Source organism: Lepidochelys olivacea, assembly GCF_965140295.1.
Source record: "Lepidochelys olivacea isolate rLepOli2 genome assembly, chromosome: 8".
NCBI lineage: Eukaryota > Metazoa > Chordata > Testudines > Cheloniidae > Lepidochelys > Lepidochelys olivacea.
Window position 1 is genome coordinate 73,275,913 of NC_140418.1, and position 24,278 is coordinate 73,300,190.

The 24,278-nt window shown below is 40.6% G+C and overlaps 1 protein-coding gene across 2 annotated transcripts; it reads right to left on the reverse strand.

Annotated features, from left to right (window-relative positions):
• Positions 1 to 10,465: 10,465 nt before the first annotated feature.
• On the reverse strand, positions 10,466 to 21,050 carry HCCS (holocytochrome c synthase). Of its 2 annotated transcripts, none has more exons than XM_084635749.1 (7): positions 20,955 to 21,050; positions 19,458 to 19,619; positions 17,400 to 17,551; positions 16,591 to 16,739; positions 15,335 to 15,454; positions 13,112 to 13,198; positions 10,466 to 12,892 (listed from the first exon to the last, which is right to left on the reverse strand). In XM_084635749.1, the coding sequence occupies exons 1-7, from the start codon at positions 21,031 to 21,033 to the stop codon at positions 12,694 to 12,696; spliced, it is 948 nt and encodes a 315-aa protein (XP_084491875.1). In that variant the 5' UTR covers positions 21,034 to 21,050; the 3' UTR covers positions 10,466 to 12,693. The 2 variants fall into 2 exon arrangements, with proteins under 2 accessions (XP_084491875.1, XP_084491876.1); XM_084635750.1 differs by having other exon boundaries at positions 20,498 to 21,030.
• Between the last annotated feature and the right edge of the window lie 3,228 nt (positions 21,051 to 24,278).

The window sequence follows — 24,278 nt, forward strand, 5'->3', positions numbered from 1 at the left end:
GGTTTGTGGAATCCTAAACTGTCAGTGAGTGGCTTTTCTAATGCCCCCATCTGAATGGACACTTCCCTATATTTAGTGCTGAATCAGCTTAGTAGAGACAGAGCCAGTTGTCAGACTTATTTCCTTTTTAAAATTGTTGCCTTTAATCAACATAGTGATAGCATTAACAAAATTCTTCTAAAACCATTAATTCCAAATATTATTGTTTGTATTGCATTGGCATTTTGTGAACCAAACCATCATGCTGTGCTAGACATAGTATGAGACAGTACATATCCTGTAGAATTTACAATCTAAAGAGACAAGGTGGGGAAATTATCTTCTTTTTACAGATGGGAAACTGAGGTACAGAGAGAGGAAATTACTTATTCAAGATCACACAGCAAGTCTGGGCAGAGCCTAGAACTGAACCTAGGTCTCTTAAATCCCAATCTAATACCTTCATCACAAGACCATCCTTCCTTTCTAATGGTCAGTCTAGAGAAGGCCCCTCTAAATTCTCTCTCATAGATATAAACCTGATAATTCCAGCTAACACCAAGATAGTATAATGAACAATAAGATAGTATTAAATATTTTCGGTATTTAAAAGTCCCCACACTCCATATGTGGCAGGATGTTATAAAGACTATACAAAAACTGACATCAGTGGGGCCCTTTTTTTATTAACATTTTATTTTAAAAGCAGTTTCTGAAAACTGCAACATAAACCCGCTGCTATTTTTAATTCCTTAAATCCTGTTAAAATAATGAAGAAATATTGGGAGGCTGAGCTGCAGATGAGTGAAATAGTGTGGAAAAAAACAGAACTGAAGCTGTCAGAAGAGTTGCTAGGTAGTTCCTGAAGCTGTCAGGAAAGCATCTGTGGAAATTAGCCTTAAAATCGCCTCATTCTGTTATTAAGAACTTTCTTGCCACTAGTTCCCCCACACTCACACTTTTCCTAATCCACTTTGCATATTTCATTTTACATGTTTAAATAAAAAAAAGGTCAATGTAAACGTCTCTTAAATTGACACTATCACAAGGCATTGAGGTCTCCATGAATAAGTTACTGCACTCTGACATTTGGAAGTCATCAGATAAGACAGTATAATATTAGCTTGATATTTCTCATAGTATGAAAATATCAGCTTCATGTCAAAGATCTAAATTCCAACTTAATGTAATAAATTTTCTTGTATTCACAGACTGGTGAAATTGCTACACATTTATATGTGAACTGAACTTCTGCAGTACGGCCAAGCCTTCATATTCCATTATTATTAAAATGTAAGTCAAGATCTCTTTTCCTCTTTTTAAAAAATTCTTCAAACATTATGTTTGATAGAATATCATTAACTGCACTCACTTCTTCAAATGGATGCTTTCCCAGCAACACAAGAGAAATAGTTCAAAATTCCTCAGTTCTTTTGAGTCAGTCTATCTTAAAACAGCTCTGGCATCCTGTCATAAAATGGGTTTTACTCTGATGGAGCTAATATTTTCCACACATAGCATACAGCATTTGGGCCTTAATATATAAACACCAACAACTTTGGCAAGACTCTGATCTTCCCAGGGCTGTTTAAAAAAAAAGATATTGTCCTACACTATGATCACCTGCCCCAACAACTGAGAGACTTGCATCATCACTCATTATTGTGTATATATAAAGGGCATTTTAGACCTCTCTATTCCCCCAAATTATTTGACTTGAAGAGGAACCCACAGCAGAGCAGCAGGAACCCAGCTGAAGAGGAAAGAGTAGCATGGAATGTTGCACGCCATATATTTACCACCAGCTTCTCCACTTATTCTCCATACAGGCTGCCTCTACAAAATTGAAAGGAGGGTGGACTTGCTACAGTGGACTGCCAGGGAACAGGTGGTCCATGTGCTCCATTTCTCTTTGTAATGGACACCTGGCACTTTGTAGGCATCCCTACAAATGTGTAGAAGAAGGATTTCATTCATTATGCTCAAAGTGTCATTATCTTTCCCCTTTTAGGGGTCACAGAACACAAATCTTGACTACGAGCCAATAATAGCATTGTAACTTGGATGGCTGAGATGTGGGGGTGAAAGAAGCATTGAGGGGTAAGATTCTCTGTATAACTAGGGAGGGTTCCACTTAATTTGATCCAGGTTTCCAATCCCTGACCTATGTCTCCCACCCCTACAGCACAGGCACTAATCACACCAGAATATGGGTTGCTGCTTCCGAAACAGATCCTCTAATCCTCCCCAACCCTTCAGGAAAATGCTACCCCTTGTCTCCCTCCGCCCCTCAACCCCAGAATCTTTTTATACTGAGCACAGAAAGTGAGAACCAATAGACTCTGTTCTGACAAACACATACATGAGTAACTTTACACGAGTATAAACTATGAGCTCAAAAGGACTAGTCACCTATGTAAAGTTACTCGTGCCTGAGTGCTGAATCAGAATCATAATTAACTTGTGGGACTTTTAATAATAGCATAGTTGCTTTATGACAACATTGTGGAGTGCTATTGCAAACGTGACTAACAGAATAAAGAGTGCATTTTTAATAAAAGCTTTCCATTACTCTGTAATATAAAAAATGCATAAAGATCTCAAGTAATTTGTTCTTGAGACAAAGCCAGAGAACATATGGTAAACACATATGGTATTTGTAGCCTTAGCTGAAATGAGAAACCACAGGTTACCTAATCCATCCAGGGTATGAATATATGGCTTACAATTTCCAAGCAGATGCTTCACCAGTTTGGAAGAGCTTATTTTACAGCTTCAGATTAGATGTCATAACAACAAGCACTTGTAAGTCTCTTTATAACAATAAAGTTACTGATGAAAAACCAACTGCACATTATACATTGTAAAAGAACTTTGATTTTAACTTTAAAAAGTACTTAATATCTACCTGACAGACATTGTACTTCTCAAGGAACTCAATATGCTACTGTATTATACTGCCGTTTATGTTAGGAAAACTAAACCTGTTGTGCACATGTCATTCCCAGACTTTCTAGGCAAACATGAAATTCTACTAACTTGACAAAACATTTCTTCTCTCACTTCCCCAATACACACATTGATAGACACCACATTAATTTTGTCTACAATAACATTTGTTGGGAAATCTCCTCCTATTGCACCAGGAATAGTGCAGATCCTACAATCTCTGCTGACAGAGCACAGGCATTTTTACCACATAGACTTGTTCTGTGTAGGATTAGATAAAATGGAGGTTTGAGTTAGCAAATGGTCGATATTAATACTTCCACCGTAACAGCCACTTAATGCTAGCTAGTGTAATGGTGGGAGATTCTCAAAAAATCTAATACAGACACAGCTATAGAGAGCTAGATGAAAACCTATAAAACTACCCAAAATAAGACTAAAGGCAAGAAAGTAAGTAAAATGTTTAAATGGACACATCCATAGCAGATGTGAAAAAGATTTAATAAAGAACGAAGGGAGATTTTTCTTCTAAAAAATTATAAATGTGAGTTCTGCATATGCATTGTCTCCAGTAGAGCTAGTCAAAATATTTCCATCAAAAAAATTTTGGACAAAAAAAATTGGTCTTTTCAAAACAAAAATTTTGGCAGAAAAAAATTATTTAATTTGAAATTAAAAAATAATTGATGACAAACTGAAAAACACTTTTACAAACAAAAAATTGTTTTAAATGTTGGTGGGTTTTTTTGAAACTGAATATTTTGGTTTTTGTCAAAAAGGAAACAAAGGATCAAGATGCCTAAGAATATAGAAAATATCCGATGCTATTTGGCAAGATTTCAAGGATAGGCAAATATACATGAGCTAGATTGATGGGTGGCTGCATTTCAGTAGCAGACAAGAAGATCCCTATATATCTCATTGTTACCTCAATGTATTGTGGTAGTACTGGAGGCTTTCAGCAGGCAGCAAGGTTCCATTAGGCTAGGCACTGTATACACATCTAGGAGAAAGACTGCTACTCTCAAGAAGCTTACAATTTAGTTATATGATGACAGAGAACAAGACGATTAAAACAAATAAAGGGCGCACAAGATAACGGAGACAATTATGATAAGCTTGATAAGCTGCAGTCATGGCACACTAGCTGCCCAGCCACCACGCACTGTGCTGTTTCAGGCATTATATAATTATTTATAAAGCACATTTAAATCCTGACAATAAATTCATTATGTAAATATCAGGATTTGTATGGAAGAGATGTGCTTGTATGTTGTACTTTGCATATTCTGTACTTCTGTATTTTACCAGTGTGTGTCAGCAGAAGCTATGATAGCAACACAAAAGTGTATTTCATTCCTGTATATAGTTTGTAAAGTACTTTGGTAGCCACTGTGAAAAGAGCACAATACTAATAAAGAAAAGGAGGACTTGTGGCACCTTAGAGACTAACAAATTTATTTGAGCATAAGCTTTCGTGAGCTACAGCTCACTTCATCGGATGCATCACGAAAGCTTATGCTCAAATAAATTTGTTAGTCTCTAAGGTGCCAAAAGTACTCCTTTTCTTTTTGTGAATACAGACTAACACGGCTGCTACTCTGAAACCTGTCACAATACTAATGTAAGCTTATGCCTCAGGTAATACCATTGTTGCCAACTCTTGCAATGTTATCTCAATGTGCTGTTTATCTTAAAGCTAAATGAGAATCTCAACTTTCATTAAATAATAATAAGTTGCTAGCTGTCGTGGTTGCAGAGAAAAGCTTGAAATCATGAACCATATACACACTAAAAGCTAAGAAATTGGAAAACAAAATGAAACCCACGTTTTAAAAAAACCTCATGATTTTTTGAGGATTGTCTGGTTTTTGAAAATGTGGGATTGGCAATGCTGTAATATATAGAGCTTTTCAACCATAGATTTCAAAGAACTTGGCAGAGCTGGATAAGTATCATTATCCCCATTTTACAGAGGGCTGATAGTATAGTAAGTATGTTTTAGCTCACAAAGCAAGCATCTGGCAGAGCCTGAAACAGAACTCAGGTATCTGGACTTTCAGTCTGGTGCACTATCAGTTGGGATAGGTTCCCTCACCATGGAGCCAGAAGAAGAAATCTGTCCTTTCTTTTCCCTTCCTTGTCTGGTTTCTCATTTCTTTCCTTGGGCTACCCTCATTTTTTCTTGAGCTTCTTGCCCTCAAAACATCCCAGATCCAACTGCCTTCCCCTACTCTAGCATTTAAAGCAATAATTCTCCACTATACAGAATTACCCTATAAGGACTTCAATCCCTTCTAAAGGTGACCCACAACAGATGAAAATGGACTTGTGACTTCGACATTTAAAGGTGTGAAAGTTTGGGTTTGTTTGTTTTAAACAGGGATGTTTCAGGGCCGGTGCAAGGATGTTTTGCGCCCTAGGTGAAACTTCCATCTTACACCCCCCTCCGCCCTGAGGCGCCCCCCCGCAGCAGCTCCCCGCCATCCCCCCTCCTCCCTGAGGCACTCCCCCTGCAGCAGCTCCCCGCCCCAGCTCACCTCTGCTCCACCTCCTCCCCGAGCATGCCACCGCCGCCGCTTCTCCCACCTCCCAGGCTTGCTGCGCCAATCAGCTCTTTGGCATGCAAGCCTGCGAGAGAGAGAAGCAGAGCGGGGCCACGTACTCAGAGAAGGAGGCGGAGCAGAGGTGAGCTGGGGCGGGGAGCTGTTCCCCTGTGCGCCACCTCCCGCAGCCCCGTTACTTGCTGCAGGCAGCCCTCCCTGCACCCCTCTGCCCCAGCTCACCTCTGCTCCACTGCCTCCCCAGAGCGTGCTTTTGGCTGCCCCCAACCACTTGGCACCCTAGGCGACCGCCTAGTTCGCCTAGTGGTTGCACCGGCCCTGGGATGTTCTGCTTTTTTACATTACAAATTCAAGTCCTTTTTTAGCCTGGAATACAAAATAGTAGCATCTCAAGAGTTAAGAAAATGTAAGCTGAGTAACTCTGAGGGGAAGAGAGTTTTAAATCAGGCTGTTTAAATGTTTGCGTTTCTGATATATGAGAACTAACAACTTCATACTCTGAGACACTCAAGTTCTCCAGCAAAACTACAAAAGACCTGTGATGATGTTTCTGATATTCCTCAAATAAAATCAGCACTTACCCTCGCTATTTGGAGCTAACATTAGTCCAGTTATCTGAAAAATAAAATTATCTTGAAGTATTTTCAGGTCTAAATTTTTATGACCTAAAGGGACTCATTTTATGAGAACACTCCCCTTCTTTAGTGTTTGAAAAAAGTAAAGCTCTGGCTACGCTGCTAGCAAATCTGGGTCTGTGCGACCCATGCCTGGAGACTTGGTGTTTCCAAACCCGTGCTTGAGCATCCACGCTGCATTGGAAAGCTGGGCCTCACAACCGTCCTGGCATGTCCATACTGCACTACAGGGCCATCACAACTTCTACTTCTGGGGGCTTATCCCAGGGTTCCTAGTGCTCTTGCCAGCTGTAGCCACTCTACGACTTGGTTCATAATGGTTTGTGGGAGAACTTATCTGTCCAGCTCATTGAACTTGACCAGAAGTGGGTTGAGCCCAACACATCCAGCTAAGACACGTCTGTATCCGAACACTCCGAGCAGCTAGGAGTCATCAACATGAACCCTGACCCAGTGGAAGAATGTCTTCAGCTCACACTGTCAGTCCTATTTCAGGAATCAGGCAGAGCATCTGTGAGACACTGGCAGTGATATCTGATCTGCCAAAGGCAGATTTCAGAGGATGCTATTGACATGGCAGCCATGACCCAACAGATGCAGTTCATGCCTGTTGCTGCAACCTCACATTCCCCAGTGCTTCTGGAGCAGAGCCACAGACACAGACTGGTGGGATCACATCATCATGTGGATCTGAGATGACAAGCAGCGGCTCCAGAACTATGTCATGAAAAAGCAGACATTCCTGGAGGTTTCTGATCAGCTTGTCATGACCCTCTAACAACAGGACACACATTAGGGAGGCCATGCCAGTCCAGAAATGAGTTAATATAACCATCTGAAAAACAGCTACTTAGGACTGCTATAGGTCAGTGGCTAACCAATTTGGAGTTGGCAAGTCACCTGTGGAGGCTGTTGTGGCAGAGGTTTGTGAGGAAATCAGGAGTGATGTACCCAAAGGTTGTGGGCACTACAAATGTTTCTGAAATAATTGCTGGCTTTGAGAGAATGGGCTTTCCCAACTGCACCAGGGCCATTGATAGGATTCATATGCCCCCAGTTTGCCCTCCACAAGAAGCATGAATACATAAACTGCACACTCCACCGTTATGCAGGCACTGGTCAACCACAGAAGCAGATTCATTGGACACTAACATGGGATGCAGCAGCAAGGTCGAGGGACGTGATCGTTCCCCTCTATTCGACATTGGTGAGGCCTCATCTGGAGTACTGTGTCCAGTTTTGGGCCCCACACTACAAGAAGGATGTGGAAAAATTGGAGAGTCCAGCGGAGGGCAAAAAAATGATTAGGGGACTGGAACACGTGACTTATGAGGAGAGGCTGAGGGAACTGGGGATGTTTAGTCTTCAGAAGAGAAGAATGAGGGGGGATTTGATAGCTGCTTTCAACTACCTGAAAGGGGGTTCCAAAGAGGATGGCTCTAGACTGTTCTCAGGGGTAGCAGATGACAGAACAAGGAGTAATGATCTCAAGTTGCAGTGGGGGAGATTTAGATTGGATATTAGGAAAAACTTTTTCACTAGGAGGGTGGTGAAACACTGGAATGGGTTACCTAGGGAGGTGGTGGAATCTCCTTCCCTCGAAGTTTTTAAGGTCAGGCTTGACAAAGCCCTGGCTGGGATGATTTAGTCGGGGATCGGTCCTGCTTTGAGCAAGTGGTTGGACTAGATGACCTCTTGAGGTCCCTTCCAACCCTGGTTGGTTTTTGGAGGGGGGTGAGGGAGTGAGAGAACCTGGATTTGTGCAGGAAATGGCCCACCTTGATTATCATACATTGTGAAGAGAGTGGTCACTTTGGATGGGCTATTACCAGCAGGAGAGTGAGTTTGGGGGGGGGGGGAGACGGAGGGTGAGAAAACCTAGATTTGTGCTGGAAATTGCCCAACTTGATGATCACTTTAGATAAGCTATTACCAGCAGGACCGTGGGGTGGGAGGAGGTATTGTTTCATGGTCTCTGTGTGTATATAATGTCTTCTGCAGTTTCCACGGTATGCATCCAATGAAGTGAGCTGTAGCTCATGAAAGCTCATGCTCAAATGAATTGGTTAGTCTCTAAGGTGCCACAAGTACTCCTTTTCTTTTTGCGAATACAGACTAACACGGCTGTTACTCTGAAAATTGTTATAAATGGAGTTCTCACTGTTATTTCAGGGGAATTCCACTTAATTCTTTTGCCATGACTTCTGAAACAGTATCCTGAATTTCAGAAGACCTGGCAATAGAAGATTCAACGGCACACTCAGTAGCTGTAGCATGATGGTACAATGTGAGGACAAAGGAAAATCCTTTCACCTGGGTGGACTCAAGACACTGCTGGACTGCTGAATCAGTACACACAGCCAGAAAGCGCACCTGTCATTACTGGAGCTGGATCCACACATGCCATACAAATCAGGGTTTGCATGGTCCCATGCATGAGGGGGAATGAAATGGTATTTTTAATTGTGCTGTTTGTGGATGTGGGGCAGCTCTAGGAGATGTGTATTATTAATTGTGAACACTTGTAATGTACTTCTACACACAGTGCAGTGCTCACTATGCTGACACATATGGAGTTTTTAGTGTATTTTATAAGAACTGGCTACATATATAGCAACAGCTTATGGATTACTGTAATGAGATTGATTGAATTTTACTGAGACTGGACATATACATCAACCCACATCTTATGGATTACTGTGATGAAGTTCTTCTTCATGACATATAATTAAAACTTGCTAATGAAGCCTTGTGTGGAAAGTCAATACGTTACTTCAACTATGACATGGCACTGTAAAAACCAGAAAGGTAGGCTAGCTGCCATCATAACATACAACACAATAGCGAAACAGTGCAAAAACAATGAAAGATGCATATTAATGCAATGGACAACTATTTTTGGGTGTCACCTGTCTGTTATTCTCAGCCTTTCTAGTTCATTTTTGTCACGGGTGCCACAAGAGGACTGGAGTGGAGGAATGCACTGAGTATATTTGACTATTTCATGTACTAGTACTCATTACCTGTGACATGGTCCAGCCAACACCTGAATCATCCAAAGGCCGCATAGTCTGATAGCATGGAGAGAACTGACTGTGCATGGCTGAAGCAAGAACTAGACCTGGCACTAGAGCCTGCAATCAGGTGGACATGAGTGCAAGTAACCGCTCAAACAGCTCTTTGTGCTGCACTGTCTTCCTCCCTCAACCTGCTGACATTTCCCTAGAACTGTGCTGCTACTCTCTCCTCACACTGTGTGGTCTCTTTTCCCATCTTTCTTGCATCCTTATTTTTCTGACACTCAATCTGTTGATTGGTTTTATCAAGAACCTCTCCCATGAACTCATCTTGCCTATAGTTGGAGGGTCCACTCCCACAGGTTCCTAGCTTACCGTGTGTGCCATTCAAAGGTGATGCTCGAGGGCCTTGAAAGGAAAATAAAAGAGCATGTTATCTGACCATGATAAAAATAATTACATTTTTTACTCCTAAAGGAGCTGCTTCAATTCAAGGGCAGAAGATGATACTTTTCAATCAATGGATTTTATTTTATTCACACAAAAATCACTGGCCAATTTAGACGTCCTTTAGAACATGGTAACATACACATACAAAATTCAATTAAAATGATTAATAAATCCCCACCATTATTTTCTGGGCAGGACAGGAGGTGTCATATGAGGGGACCTTGTCACTAGCTAGTATCCTTTGTGCCTGGCAAGCTCTGGAGGATATTGATATTCTGAAGGTCCCCAAGTGGAAGTGAGAACTTTTGTTCCAGACCAGTGGAACACAGCTATCTGTGTATGCAACAGAGCTTCTTAGGCACCTGGTGGCTGACCAGCACATCGCCAAAAGGAGGGGGCTTGTGAGCTAGAGGCAGCCCTAAGTAAGCCCTGCCCTGGTGCATAACCAAGCATCTAGAGTTCCTACTCTGTGAGAGGTTTCAGAGTAACTGCCGTGTTAGTCTGTATTCGCAAAAAGGAGTACTTGTGGCACCTTAGAGACTAACAAATTTATTTGAGCATAAGCTTTCGTGAGCTACAGTGAGAGGTTTTCCATTCATCCCCGGCCAGCAATGGGTGAAAATTCTCAGTAAAATTAACAAGATGCTCATTTAGCATGGAGACATAGTACAGTCTCCTCATATGAATATATACAGAGTGTATTCTCAGCGAAGGCTCTGACCCAGTTCTGTGTAGTTATGTAACAGAAGTAGAAAGGCTAGTCAAGTACAGGGTGTAAACAGGATCATTTCATTAATCACCAAACTTGGGAAAAGCCATCACCAGCACTAACAGCTTGGGTCTAAAACTAGAAAATATTACAACAGCAAAGTAAAAAAAGTTCACTTTATTAAAACAGAGAATCAAATGACAAGATATCACATTTAAGTAATAGTGTTCAAGCATTGCAAAGAATAAACCTGAATCCATACCACAGTCAGTGGAGCATACTAGAAAACAGGTAAACTCAAGTCGTGGTGTATATGACATCTTCTGGTTCTTCATTAAATGAATACTTCAATGATAATGAAGCCACTATGTTTCTGCAATCAATGAGGTAAGTGAGGGTTTTGATTTTTGTTTTTTAAAGTTTTTGAATAACAATTTAAGAATTGCTACCTTTTCTGTTTTGCATGAGACATACAGCATCAAGACTGTATGTATCACAAGTTATCAAAACTGATTTGTAAGGTGTGAGGACACATCATACAAGGAGTATTGATGTCATAATTTCAACTGCTTATGTTGGGTTTGTAACCCTTCCACTAGCAAATGTAGGATTTTATGGGCTATCCACTTATCTTCCTAGTAGCTCTGCCTCTTCTTGCACAATAGTAAATCAATCTCAGGTGGATTATTTATTGTCCAAAACTGCCTTCAATTCAGATGGCTATAGAACAGGATTATGCTGAACAAGGACAGAGAGAGAAAATGCACCTCAGTTATGTTAGACTTTAGGCTATGCAATACTTTCTGGAAGCCTCTGAAGGGGGATCTTTTCCTCTGGACAACAAAGGTGGTCTCCACTACAAGCATCAAAGTAGGAGCAATATGAGATCACTTCCTCATGAAGTGAAAGTCAGTTGATTGCAAAGCAGCTCTCTGAAGGCAGCTTCCTATATAAATCCAATTACACACAGCCCTTCATCCAAAAATTAGGATTATGTACATATTGGAGAAATTTCCCACCAGAGGGACTAGAATACAGTATTCAGTTACTCCTATCAATCCAAAGTGACATGCATGGATGGATCAGTCTCAAGAACAGGACATGCAGGAGGGAAGGAAAGATTAATTTAAAACTTTACACTAAGCTCCTGGTGCCATAGAACCCCGAAGTATGATTTATAGGGTATATCAAGTTTGTAATAGTTTTTAAGTAATTTCCCTTCCTATACACATGTAAGATTGTTCAAATTGTTACACGATATGCAATAATTTTAAATATCTACGTTATGATAGCAAGAAACAGCAAGTTAAATCAATAGCTTAACATTTCTGATACTTTACATTTATATCTTTTACATGACAACACATTTCAGCATACAGTAATTTACTGTCTACCAAATTTAAAAATATACTCTATAAAGTGTGAAAACTGAACACTGTGTCCAATTATCATCTTTTCTTTAAGAGAGGCAGTTACTTGCCACAAAAATTAAAATTTCACACACAAGACTTAATTCTGCTTTTCACCGTATCCATGTAACACCTACTGAAGGCAATGGGCTTTTAAGTATCGGTATATATACAATTAACTCAAACCCTATGGATTTTTCATAACTTCAAAAATGAAACTTAACTACTCTGAAATGTCCATTTTATTTCCTGCTTTTTGGAATACAATACAGAGGCAGCATTTTAAAAGAAAAAAGTAACCATCACACTGTTTCAAATTATTAATTGCATTTCTTTTTAAAAAAAGTCTGTTGAAAATAGGCACAACTCTTTCTACATTAGTTTCAGTTGAACATACCTTTAAAAATATTCACATGCCATATTTTTTATTTAAACAGTTAGTCCAACTGAAATCATCTCAGCAGATTTAGATACGAATGAGTAAAATACTGGTATATAACTGTATATAAATTAATTTGCAACAATAAGTTATCTACCTAGATTTTTACACCACACCCACCATCATGGTATCCATATACCACTTTTAATGACCAAGTAAAAACATTTACAAAACTCCCACTTTTTGTTATCTATACTGCAGTAGTGCCTAAAGGCTCAATTAGCATCAAGCCCCATTGTGCCTGGCACTTTGTGAGAGTCACTAATTTTGTGTAGTTTAGTCTTAATTGACTGTAAAGTACACAAGATTTTCCAGCTAGGAGAGAACTTGACCACTGAAATAAACCTAAATAGAGAAAAGCATGTACCTTACTTTTAAATTAAAGATGGTATGAAGTATCTGTTCATACAAAACTGCATAGTGTTTTCCCCCAGAGAGAAGGACAATGTTGGTTAATGAAGACAAGCACAGTTACTATAATCTTTATTTAAAGTTCAAATGGCAGCTCATCTTCAATCTGAGAAAGTACAGTTTCAGTGTAGTTATGAAGTCCAACGCCACCAAGCTACTTTCATTCTGTCCCACACAGCAGAGAGAGAATCAAATGCAGGACGGACATCCAAGATGGTGAACTGATAAGAATTATCTACTTCACCACCATCATAATAATCAATAACATATCTAACTTCCTTCCCACAACGATCAATAATCCAATCATGTCTGTCAAAAGGAAGTTCATATCTGGAAAGAGAATTCAGTAAATTAACACCAGCTATGAAATCAAGATGACATTTCATAAAATGGGCACAAGTCATATGTACTATATAGGCTACTCCTGCCTCTGTTATGGTAAATATAGTTTAAAATTGTCGTTCTAAAACATTTTAAAAAAAATCTACTTCTACATCACATTTCAACATATAAGGAAAAAACCCCACATTTCTGGTCCTGTAAACGTACCCCATCCATGAGCGAATTCTGGCTCTGGGTGAATACTCTTTAGCTTTACCTCCAAACCGGATCAATGATGGTCCACATGGGCATTCCCTAAATACATTTTAAACAATTAAAAAGACACTTTCAGTTTTAAGACAGATAACGTACAGTTTAAGAACTTGTTTTACTGATACATAAATTGTATATTAGAAAAAGTTGTGGTAAAAAATCAGTTATTCAAATAATAAAACAGTTACTTTAATAAATCTTTAAAATAGATTTACAAGTCAGCAGTAAGCTCTCAGTAAATGTGAAAACAACAGTGTGACTAACATATCTCTTCGGTATCTCCATCGGGGAGGACAGCAATAAGAGTACCCGTGACAGAAGAAAACACTAGAGATCATTTCTGGCCAATGGGATCACACTGGGTCAGATTCTCTTTTTTGAATAGACCACTCAAGTAAAGGAGGAGACTGTGGCCAAGCATTACCCACAGCACGGGAGCTCTCAGTTGGTGTAAAAATGGCAGAGTTGGATCCTACACCAAACAGCCACTCACCCCAGTGTAAAGGGTGCGTCAGAGGCAGATGGTGCGGTGGACCTCTGCTGATTCTCAGATGACATATGGTTCCCTAGGGTGGACACAATAGAGGTCGATAAAATCATGAATTGTGTGGAGAAAGTGAATAAGGAAGTATTATTTACTCTTCACAGAACACAAAAAACAAGGGTTGCCCAATTAAATTAATAGGCAGCAGATATAAAACAAGCATAAGGAAGTACTTCTTCATACAACACACAGTCAGCTTGTGGATCTTCTTGCCAGGGGATGTGGTGAAGGCCAAAAGTATAACTGGGTTCAAAAAAATAATTAGATAACTTCATGGACAAAAGGTTCATCAACGGCTACTAGACAAGATGGTCAAGGATGCAACCCCATGCTCTGGGTGTCCCTAAGCCTCTGACTGCCAGATGCTGAGACTGGATCACACAATAGTTTCCCTCTTCTATTCATTCCCTCTGAAGCAATAGCATTGGCTACCATCAGAAGACAGGTTTCAGAGTAGCAGCCGTGTTAGTCTGTATTCGCAAAAAGAAAAGGAGTACTTTTGGCACCTTAGAGACTAACCAATTTATTTGAGCATAAGCTTTCGTGAGCTACAGCTTACTTCATCGGATGCATAAAAGTGGAAAATGCAGTGAGGATGTTTTTATACACACAGACCATGAAAAAATGGGTGTTTTTCTCCCCTCACCCCACTCTCCTGCTGGTAATAGCTTATCTAAAAGTGATCACTCTCCTTACAATGTGTATGATAATCAAGGTGGGCCATTTCCAGCACAAATCCAGGGTTTAACAAGAACGTCTGGGGAGGGGAGGGGAGGAAGGGGGTAGGAAAAAACAAGGGGAAATAGGTTACCTTGCATAATGACTTAGCCACTCCCAGTCTCTATTCAAGCCTAAGTTAATTGTATCCAATTTGCAAATGAATTCCAATTCAGCAGTCTCTCGCTGGACTCTGGTTTTGAAGTTTTTCTGTCTTTCATCAGAAGACAGGATACTGGGCTAGATGGACTATTGGTCTGACCCCGTATGCCCAGTCTTATGACCACATATTGCCAACACAAGTTAAAGAAGCCCCTAGGTTATTCTAACTTACTCTGAGAGACGAGCATTCTGACCCACATGACAGGATCTGTAACCAGCTTTCAGATAGCCTCTGCCACCAATATCCTGCACAAAGTGCATCTCAGATGTATGATAATCTAATACAATAGATTTTAAGGCCAGAAAGGAATTTATGATCATCTAGTCTGATCTCCTGTATATCACAGGTCATAGAATTTCACCAGTAATTCCTGCATGTAGCCCCTGCATCCTCTGGCTGAATTACAACATATCTTTTAGAAAGATAGATCATCTTGATTTGAGGACTCCAAGTGATAGAGAATTTACCCCATCCTTGATATGTTCCAATTGTTAGCTTATCCAGTCAATATTTTCATCTTGTTTCCAGTTTAAAAACGTTGCTGACTTAAACTTTCAGTCACTGGATCTTGTTAAACTTTTGTTCCTAACTAAGGGATTTTGGTACTACAGCCAAAAAACACACAAGTCTTAAAGTCTTGGAATTATAAACATCAGGTCATTTTCTGGGTAAATTGAAACCATTCCGACTTTTAAAGACTTACATTAGCAAGAACCAAAGAAATTTTTTGTTTTTCCATCTCAAATGTACTTACACAGCATGAAGAGCTTCCCACTTTAAAATCTCTTTCCAAGCCTGCTCATTGTTCTGATTGTGAATCTTGATAATATTATTCATATCTTTGGGGTTTATGTCATCATCTTTCCACCTCCATCTAAGAAAGGAACACTATATTGGAAATTTTTACAAATATTGGAGCTTAAATTCCCCACCTCCTCCGAGAGGTGAAAGATCTGCCCCAAGGTTACAGAGCAACTCTGTCAGAGTCAGAAGTCATGCATTGCTAGCTTCCAGTCCCCTGCTTTAGTCCTCTTAACTTTCTACGTACAACTTATAGTTATCTAACACTAATCACAGCTTGAACAAATAAACAGCATGAGCTAAGTCATGGTATTGGAATGTGCTGACAAAGCTATCTATAGTTAGTTTACATTTCACAACGCTTAGAAAATTTTGTGCAGGATGCAACCCAAATTCATTTTTGATAGATAAATGTACTAGATAAAGAAAAAAATTCATGTAAGAGTCATGTACAAATAACTCTCTTATTCCCTAATCCGGCACACGCGTGTTAAGATAGTTTATAATAAATGGACTAAAGTTTTACTACTTTGAATACAGTGATATAAATAACTACTGTATTTTATCATCAATTGGACCTTAAAAAGTTTAAATATGACAGTTTCAACAAAAACCCACTTTACACATGTATTATTTGTATGAAAAAAAAAGTTGTCTCACTCTCCCATTACTGATCCAAAGCATTTTTTAGGCTAAGAGATTTGTGCGCTTCATTCAGGCCTTGTCTACACTTAAAAAAAAAAAAAAAAAAAAAAACCCACAACACAGAAGTCACACTATTGCTAAACCCATTTCTATACTAGTCAACACTAGGCAACCCATATTGCTACCCAAAGCTCCTGCAGCCACCAACATTTTTAACACCACTTTCTCTTAACCTGTTTAGTGAATGTCTAACTGATACTGACAGACACAGAAACCTTGTCTACACGAGGGGTTCCATGTTGCTAACACCAGTGGACCTGATCTAATGTTCAAAATGGAGGAACGTCCGTTAAAAAAAAAAATCCACAGTAACCAAGTTTTTAAGACCAATTTCCTCTTGGGAAAACTTTTTAAAGGGATACTGACTTCTCTGAACAAGCTGACTGATTACTGCCTGCAGCCCACCAACCCCTTAATTAAATGCCTACAATATCAACGCATAATGATTTATTTTGCAGTCTTCTGGCTAGCACACCTTCTACTGGGTAAAATCAGTTTACTTACCCTTTCCTTAGCATAGCATTCCAGAACATTTGTTCTGACGGATAAACCCATTTTTGTTCTGAATGCGCTCTAGGAATGGAAGACTCTTCTCTGATAGTTGATAATGGAAATGGTTGATTCAGGGATGGCATTTGATTAGGCGGTGGCATCTAAACACAAATGATTGCTTTAACAAAATCTCAGAGCCAAAAGTGTTTTGATATATCATAGTATTTTTTAAAAAACAATCACAGTATAACTATACAGTTGCTACAGACATCAAAAAGCATGGTCCTCTGAAGAAATAACTATTTCTCTTCTGAAGTTGGTACTCCTCATCCATGCCTAAGACTGCCAGATGTCCTCTTTCTCCTCTTTAAACCCAAAGCTCCACATCACAATTTTACTTTAAACAGAGAGAACCTTGCTGAGGCCCTGCAAAAGACCGATCTGAGGAACTCCATCAGGTAGAGCTCATCATTCAACATACCACAGTGCTCACATCCCTGTCAGCCTTGGAAATATTAAACGAACCCTTAACACACATATAGCAGTGGCTCTATGGGCCATCTTGTCTTTGTTGTTAAGTAGACATTTATAATTGTGAGGGCATTCCCTACCCAAGTGGAATGATTTTAAAAGAAGATCAACTTTTAGGCCTTAACTATTCAGCAGTTTATCTTCAAGTGTATTCGCAACACAAAGATAGAACAGCTTTAACATGGATAGTTCTTTTGTCTGTGCCAGTGCTACTACTGAGATCTCGTTTTCATAGCCACTTTAGAAGGGAACACACTACACAAAAGACACCCAGACTACACAAAAGTTACCATATTTCTAGGATCTATGTCATCTTTCATTTGAGATGTACTAGATTTCATCGGACACTCCACATATTCATATGCTCGTTCCTGATGTGCAGGATTATTATTATTTTGGTTCTCAACACCATGGTCAGGAGATTTCATGTGCATTGGACAACCTGAAAAAAAGAAAACATTAAACCATGCATTAGTACAAAAATACAATTCATAATCAAATGTAATGGGACTTGGAAAGGGAAGAACATGGTGTGCAAGTAGGTGTACAAGTCAATTTTCTTAGAGCTCACCAAACCACAATATAAACCAACCCCCTCCCCCCATCACCCCTTTGCTCTTTTCAGTTGAGAAATGGTTCCAACTCCCTCTGAACAAGAGGATATTATTTCTTATTTTTTAAGGGACAGCAACATAATGCTATTGAGAGTTCCAATTACACACAAGTACTCGTCAGTCAAATAATTGGCAGTTTTTTTCATTCCTGTGCTCGTCCTTTCAACACACCTCTTGAATTTATATTACCAATAACAAATTTTGCAGCTTTTGCATAAGTAATCTGATGATTCCTAAGAGAATGATATCCACAGATTTCATCTGATAAGTAACACACCAAAGTCTCTTGTTAAATGCTGACACCAAGCAACATGAAAATAATTCACCTTATTTTTTTACATCCATATACAACAAAAACCCTGTTCCTGAAATCCCAGACCCTATGTGGAGCCCCACTGACTTAGTTCAGACTCTCTACAGGTCTGCCTATACAGATGAGATTGCCTGGGCCTAAGGAGGAAATGATGAAAAAAAGAGACTTAATAGAGAAGAGTTAAAACACTAATTTTGTAATCACTTGATATAACAGAGCAGGTCATTAATTTAATGGAGAGCCTATAACAGTTTCTGTGATGAACTTTCCCTAAAAACAGTACTCCCACAATTATTATTGCAAGTGCCTAGTCGTGACCAATACAATTCAAGTTCCAAAAGAGTTTCTATTATAAAACCTTTTCCACATATTCAAATCTTTCAAACCCAGTTTATTTGGGACTGATGTTTCCATGCTTGTTTCTGCTCAAACATGAATTTATTGGGATGTTTTCCTCCCAAACTTTGTAGCCATCCAAATTCTCTAAGGGTATCAAATTTGCCCTGGAAGTTATAGGGAAGCAAACAGAATTTCACAATGCTATACTTACAGTCATTTCAGAGAAGACGCACACTTCAAGAACATATATTTCTACATCCCACAGCATTTGAGACATCTTAAACGCCAAGACCACATTAAAGATTTTTAATTACTTTTAAGAATTCTAAGAACTGTGCAACTTAAGATTCATAGTTAGTTACCAACAGTCAAGAAATACAAATGCTAAGGTTTGGGGGAAAAAGAAAATCAACTCTGATGCTTTGCACATATACTGAATTTTCTGCTTCTGTTTTTCTGATTAAATGTGTAGTCTAACAATGTTTGCAACAGTATATACATAAGACTACAGGGCACGCAACACAGCTATGCAAATATTGCTGTTTGTTAGAACCTAGTCTTCTGCATGTTAATCATTATAAGTCAGAAGACTTATGTTCTTACTGTGGAACCCCAAACTTTAAATTAAATTAAAGTAGCTTCTGGCATTTACAGTTTAAAAGATCTCAAGTCACTAAGACTAGCCAGACTTAAAGAGTACATGCCTACACATTTTAAGAATGCATTTGGGAATCAGCTCCTCTTATCTTTCAAGACCTCAGTTCAGAGTTCTGTAGTTGAGGACACGAATAACAACTATAGCAATGTAAGAAATGAAACTTTAGACATCAGACACATCAGTCACTGTTACAGGAGACAGAATCCTGAACTATCACTTTAGCAGGTAAAACAGCTTGGTAAGAAACTCACACCTCTTTACCTTTAAAAATACAACTACTTGCAAGTTGCATTTTTGTGAAGGAAGACACTTGTCATACTAATACTCCTTTACTGATAAATAGCTTTCCTTTCTTGCAAAATACCTTTCAAAGCACTTTTCTGAGATTTAGATTTTGTTTCACTCTATTTTGGTAGGTAGTTACCTTCCATTTTTTCCTGGTGCATGGGACATTCTGAAGGTGGAGATGCTGTTTGAGGGTGTACAGATACATTTTCTGACTGAGCAGCAATAGATGGAGATGAAGTAGACAAACCCATCACAACTTCTAATTTTAGATCAGATTTGAAGAGAAAAAATTGTACATCTAAAAGACAAAACCATGGGCAATTCTTACTAAAACATAACCATGAATACATTTTCCACAGCAAATCACTAAAAAGAAATTAAAGTAAAAAACAGGCATAGGATGGTCAGCATATATAAATAGTTAAACAGTCAGCATTTACAATTAATGATGAATTCATAAACACCAGCAAAATATCTGGCTTTTTAGCAAATGTCCAAGACACTATCTATGAAGCTATATCAGAGCAATGTAAAAATGTGATTCCAAGTCCCTCAGTCTTCAATAAAAAAAAATCAGAACTATTATTTTTATGACAGTCACAAGCACCTTGAGTTATAGTCCAGTTCAGCCCCAATTTACCATGTGACCCCCAGTAAGTGTGGGTCTCCTCTGAAGAGTATCTTTAAAAATAGCACCTTAGGCAAGCCATCTGTTTCCTCTGTGTATACTGCCACATATACCAAAGCTGGTGAAAAAAATAATTCCTTTCGTTGTTCTTTTTAGACCTACATGAACTAATTAATACTGGTAACGGAGCATGAACTGAATTTTATACTATTTCCTATATCAACAAAACTGCTTGTTTAATTCTATTTGTAAGGTTAAATTTTACCTTCACCGTACTATAGCCTAATTTGAAGAGAAGAACAGTCCTGAGGTTAAAACACTGTATGTGGATTTGGGAGATCTGCATTGAACTCCTAATCCTGCCAGACTTTGGGTGACCTTGGACAAATCACTAGATTTCTCTGCACTTCGGATCCCCAGCTGCATAATGGGGAAGATACTTCTCTACCTCCTTGGGTGGCTAGGAGAACAAGTGTGAGCGTCTCCGGCAGGTGCCTAGATACTACGGTGATGGGGCCGTACACATCCAGCCGTAACCCAAGGCCTACCTTGAACAGGCGGGAGCCCAGGTCTAAGTGGGGCCCTAATCTGGCCCGGAGAGGGGCGGCCCTCGCAGTGTCATGCGGGGGGCGAGAGCCCCGGCCGCCCGGGGGCGCAGGCAGCCCCGAGCCCCAACACACGCGCGGCTCAGGGAGCCCGAGGGGCAGAGGCGCGCAGAGGTCACAGTGTGCGGGTCTCCTCCGGCCGGTGGTGCCCTGCCGGCCTGGCGGAGCGGCAGCGGACGGGCGTGGGGGCCCGCGGACTAAGAGCGCCCAAAGGCCCCAGTCCGCTCGGGTCGGCGCCAGGAACACGGGGGTGCCAGGCCCCCCGAGCCCGGCGGCCTCCGCTCCTCCCAGCGGGACCTGGGCAAGGTCAGGGCCGACTCCTGGCTGGCCCCCGCAGCGCCTTTCCCCGGAGAGCGGCCCACGCGCCCGCCCAGCCACGGTACCGCAACGTCCAACGCACCCGGCCAGTACCGGCCACCAGCCCTCCCCGCAGCCAACAGAACCCAGCACGCGCCGCAACTCCTCGCGCGGTTCGGCATGCGCCGCACGATCTGCGCATGCGCCAAACCGGAAAAGAGGGTGGAGCTAACGCGATGACAGAAGGGGCGGGGCCTACGGAGCAGCGGGGTGAGGGGCTGAGTTTTGCCGTGCGGGTCGGGGACGTGAGGGGCGCTGGGAGACCGAGCAGCCGTCGGGGAGGTATTTTCTTAGGCACTTTTAAAAGGAGTGTCATGTAAACACCTTCCCTTGTTCCCCAAGCGGTGTCAGGCTGCGACCAGCCGGTAACAGCCGCAAGGGTGGTTAGAAACGGTAGCACCTCATGATAACGGGGCTGCCCAGTTACTTCCTTTAGCTGCGGGTCCCTGAGGCCTGACCTGAATGAGCTCTTCATTCCCCGCTGCAGCGTTTGAAAGTTGTGTTTACTGTGCAGCTGGATTTCCTGCCCCACTAGCCTTCGCTTTTGTTTGCAATCTGTAATACACCACGTCATATCAATTTAGAAGTGGAGCTCCGTCAGCTTTCGTGGACGCTGGAAAATGACAGTACGATTCGTGGATTTACAAAGCCCTGAGCACTAGCCCAGCCCCTATAACCTGAAGTAGCTGAAGAAACCTCTCATTTGTGTAACTGCTTCCTCAGCTCTGTTCAGTCCTCGCAGACAAGTGGAAGTGGGCAGCTTATTTAATGCTGCAATGCAGGTCGAAGCAGGAGAGGTTGACGCAGACTTACATAAGGAACCAGTTCTTCCCCTTGCACTTAAGCATGTAGCATGAAAATTGTTATGATGAATTCTCTAGGTCAACTACCATTTCTTAATTTAATAATTAGGTTGCTACTATGATAGAGTAACATGTAAAATGTAACTGAACATAGTTGAATTATCACTAGGAAATCAAAACACATTACCTTGCTATTGGTTGTGGGTACAGCACTGTTCTACTACATTTCAGATGAAGTTTCAGGTTGAGAAGTGGGAGATAGTATTTACCTTATGGTTATACCAAAGAGAGAAGCCTTTTTAACAATGTAGTAGTAGTTATAAAAGTTACAGAAAAAAATCCAAGTACACGAGCCATAAAACCTTGTTCTGAAATCAACGCACCTGCCAGTTTGGGTAGAGATTTTTTTTTTTTTTTAAGGAGGAGTTTAAAAAGAAATGAGAGAGGGAGAAGGTGGGAGTGGTACATTGAGAACTTAGCATTTTGGGTGCCAAATATTTGTCTATGGAAGAAGGAAACTATCCCAATCACTTTCCTGCTGGTGAAAAAGTTTTAGTTTAAAGCATTAAAGAAAATGTAACTAGATGATTCATTTTACCCTATATAGTTAAGTGTGACTAGTAACTGAATACACCAAAAATAGCTATAGAATATTCTGATTCTAGCCTCACCAATGTTCACAGGAATGACCAGAGTCCTCTCATTTAGGAGGTGACTTTCACCCTCGGTTAAGGCCACACACTTGAACACATTTGCTTTGAGGAAAAATATGGATCAATCATGACCTACTTCATTCTGTATGGCAAAACAGAAACACAAGTATTACTCATCTAGTAGTACTATAAGGGGGAAGCATGGATGTTGTCTCAGATGCACTCAGGAAAGCCTCTTCCTTGATAACAAATCTCTCTCAATTCTGGGATATACTCTCTGACCTAGTGTAGTGGGTGACTTCCTTGTGATTCATATAGGAGTTGATGCCCCACGAATTGCTTTGAAATTTGCTAAAACATCCGCTAACGTGATTATGTATGTCAGGGCTCAGATTCAGTCAGTACTCAGGCTACTACCTATTTCTCTAGAATCTCAGTATTCAGTTTTAAAAAATACATTAAGGCTCTCACGGTTATGACTGCACAGAAAAGTTAAAAAATCTGAACTCTGTAACCAGTGCAGAGATGTCTACTAGAGCCTACAGAGAGCCTGGAACAATAATTCAGAAAGACATGCACTCCACATTCATCTCAATGAGATGTTCACTCAGGGTACATCTACAGATTTCTTACTCCTGGGGAATTCTGCACCACTGTGCGCATACAGAATTCATGTGCCCTGAAATTTTTTTTCTCTGCAGAAAACACATTCTGCCAGAGAGGCTCTGCAGTTATGCCTTTTGCCCACAAAGGACTGCTGTGGTGCCAGAACAGAGGCAGTTGGCTTACCACTTACAGACTGTAGCAGTCAGCAGCTGATAAGGAGAGAGCAGAGCCTTCATTCCTCACAGTGCACTCTCCATAGGGCCAAGTGAGGAGGCACAGGATATTGGGGGCAGGAGACAGAGAGAGCAGAGCACAAGGGGCTGCTGGGAGGTCACATAGACAGGGGTTCAGAAGGGCTAGTGGGGGGGGGACAGCCTGGAGCAGGGACTGGATGGGAGTGGGGGGGTGCAGGGACCCATGGAGATGCGGGGCAGGGAGGAAGGGACACATGGGGACAGGGGCAGATGTGCCTGAGTGAATGGAAGAGGCTAAGGGTCAGCCAGGATCTACATGGGTGGGGGAGCTCCCTAACGATCCTCGCCCCTCCACTCCCCGCCAAAAAACCTGTTCCATACTTCTCCCACTAGCACCGAACAACCCTCCACTTTCACTCCCCGGCTCCTTCCCAGAAATTACTTCCCTTTCCCTCAGCTCCTCCATTACCTCTGACTCCCCAACATTTGCACTGTTTCTGAGGGGTGCGAAAATTTGTTTCTGTATTGTAGTTTAAATGAATTATTACTCAAAGTTCTGTATTAATATACCTAATAAGGATTTATTCGTCAAAAAAACATTTCCTGAATCTTTTATGTTGTCTATATTGTTACAGACATAGTTGTTGACTGGTATTTTGAAATAAATTACCAAAATAATTGAAACTGGCATGATTATATTGTGTTATTATGACAAATAAAATATGCAGAATTTTAAAATATTGTGCACAGAATTTTTTTTTTGGCACAGAATTCCCCCAGAAGAAACTTTTGTTGGCATAGTTATATTGGTCAAGGGGTGTGAAGAGGTGTGATCCCTGATTGACATATAGCCATGACAGCAGAAGCCCCTAGTGCAGGTGCAGCTATACCAATGAAATTTGCCCTTAGCAGTACAGTTTGTTTTGTTTGTAGGGAGCAGTTTTACTATTCCAGTACAAACTGCAGCTTTGCCTGTATATAGACATTATCATCTCAGGAATCTGAGGCGATAATTTAAATGTCAACCTTGTTAACTGTTTTATTGCTTATGTAAGAAAGGAGCAGGAGGATTACAGATCTGCACAATTTACTGCAAGAGATATCTCAATTT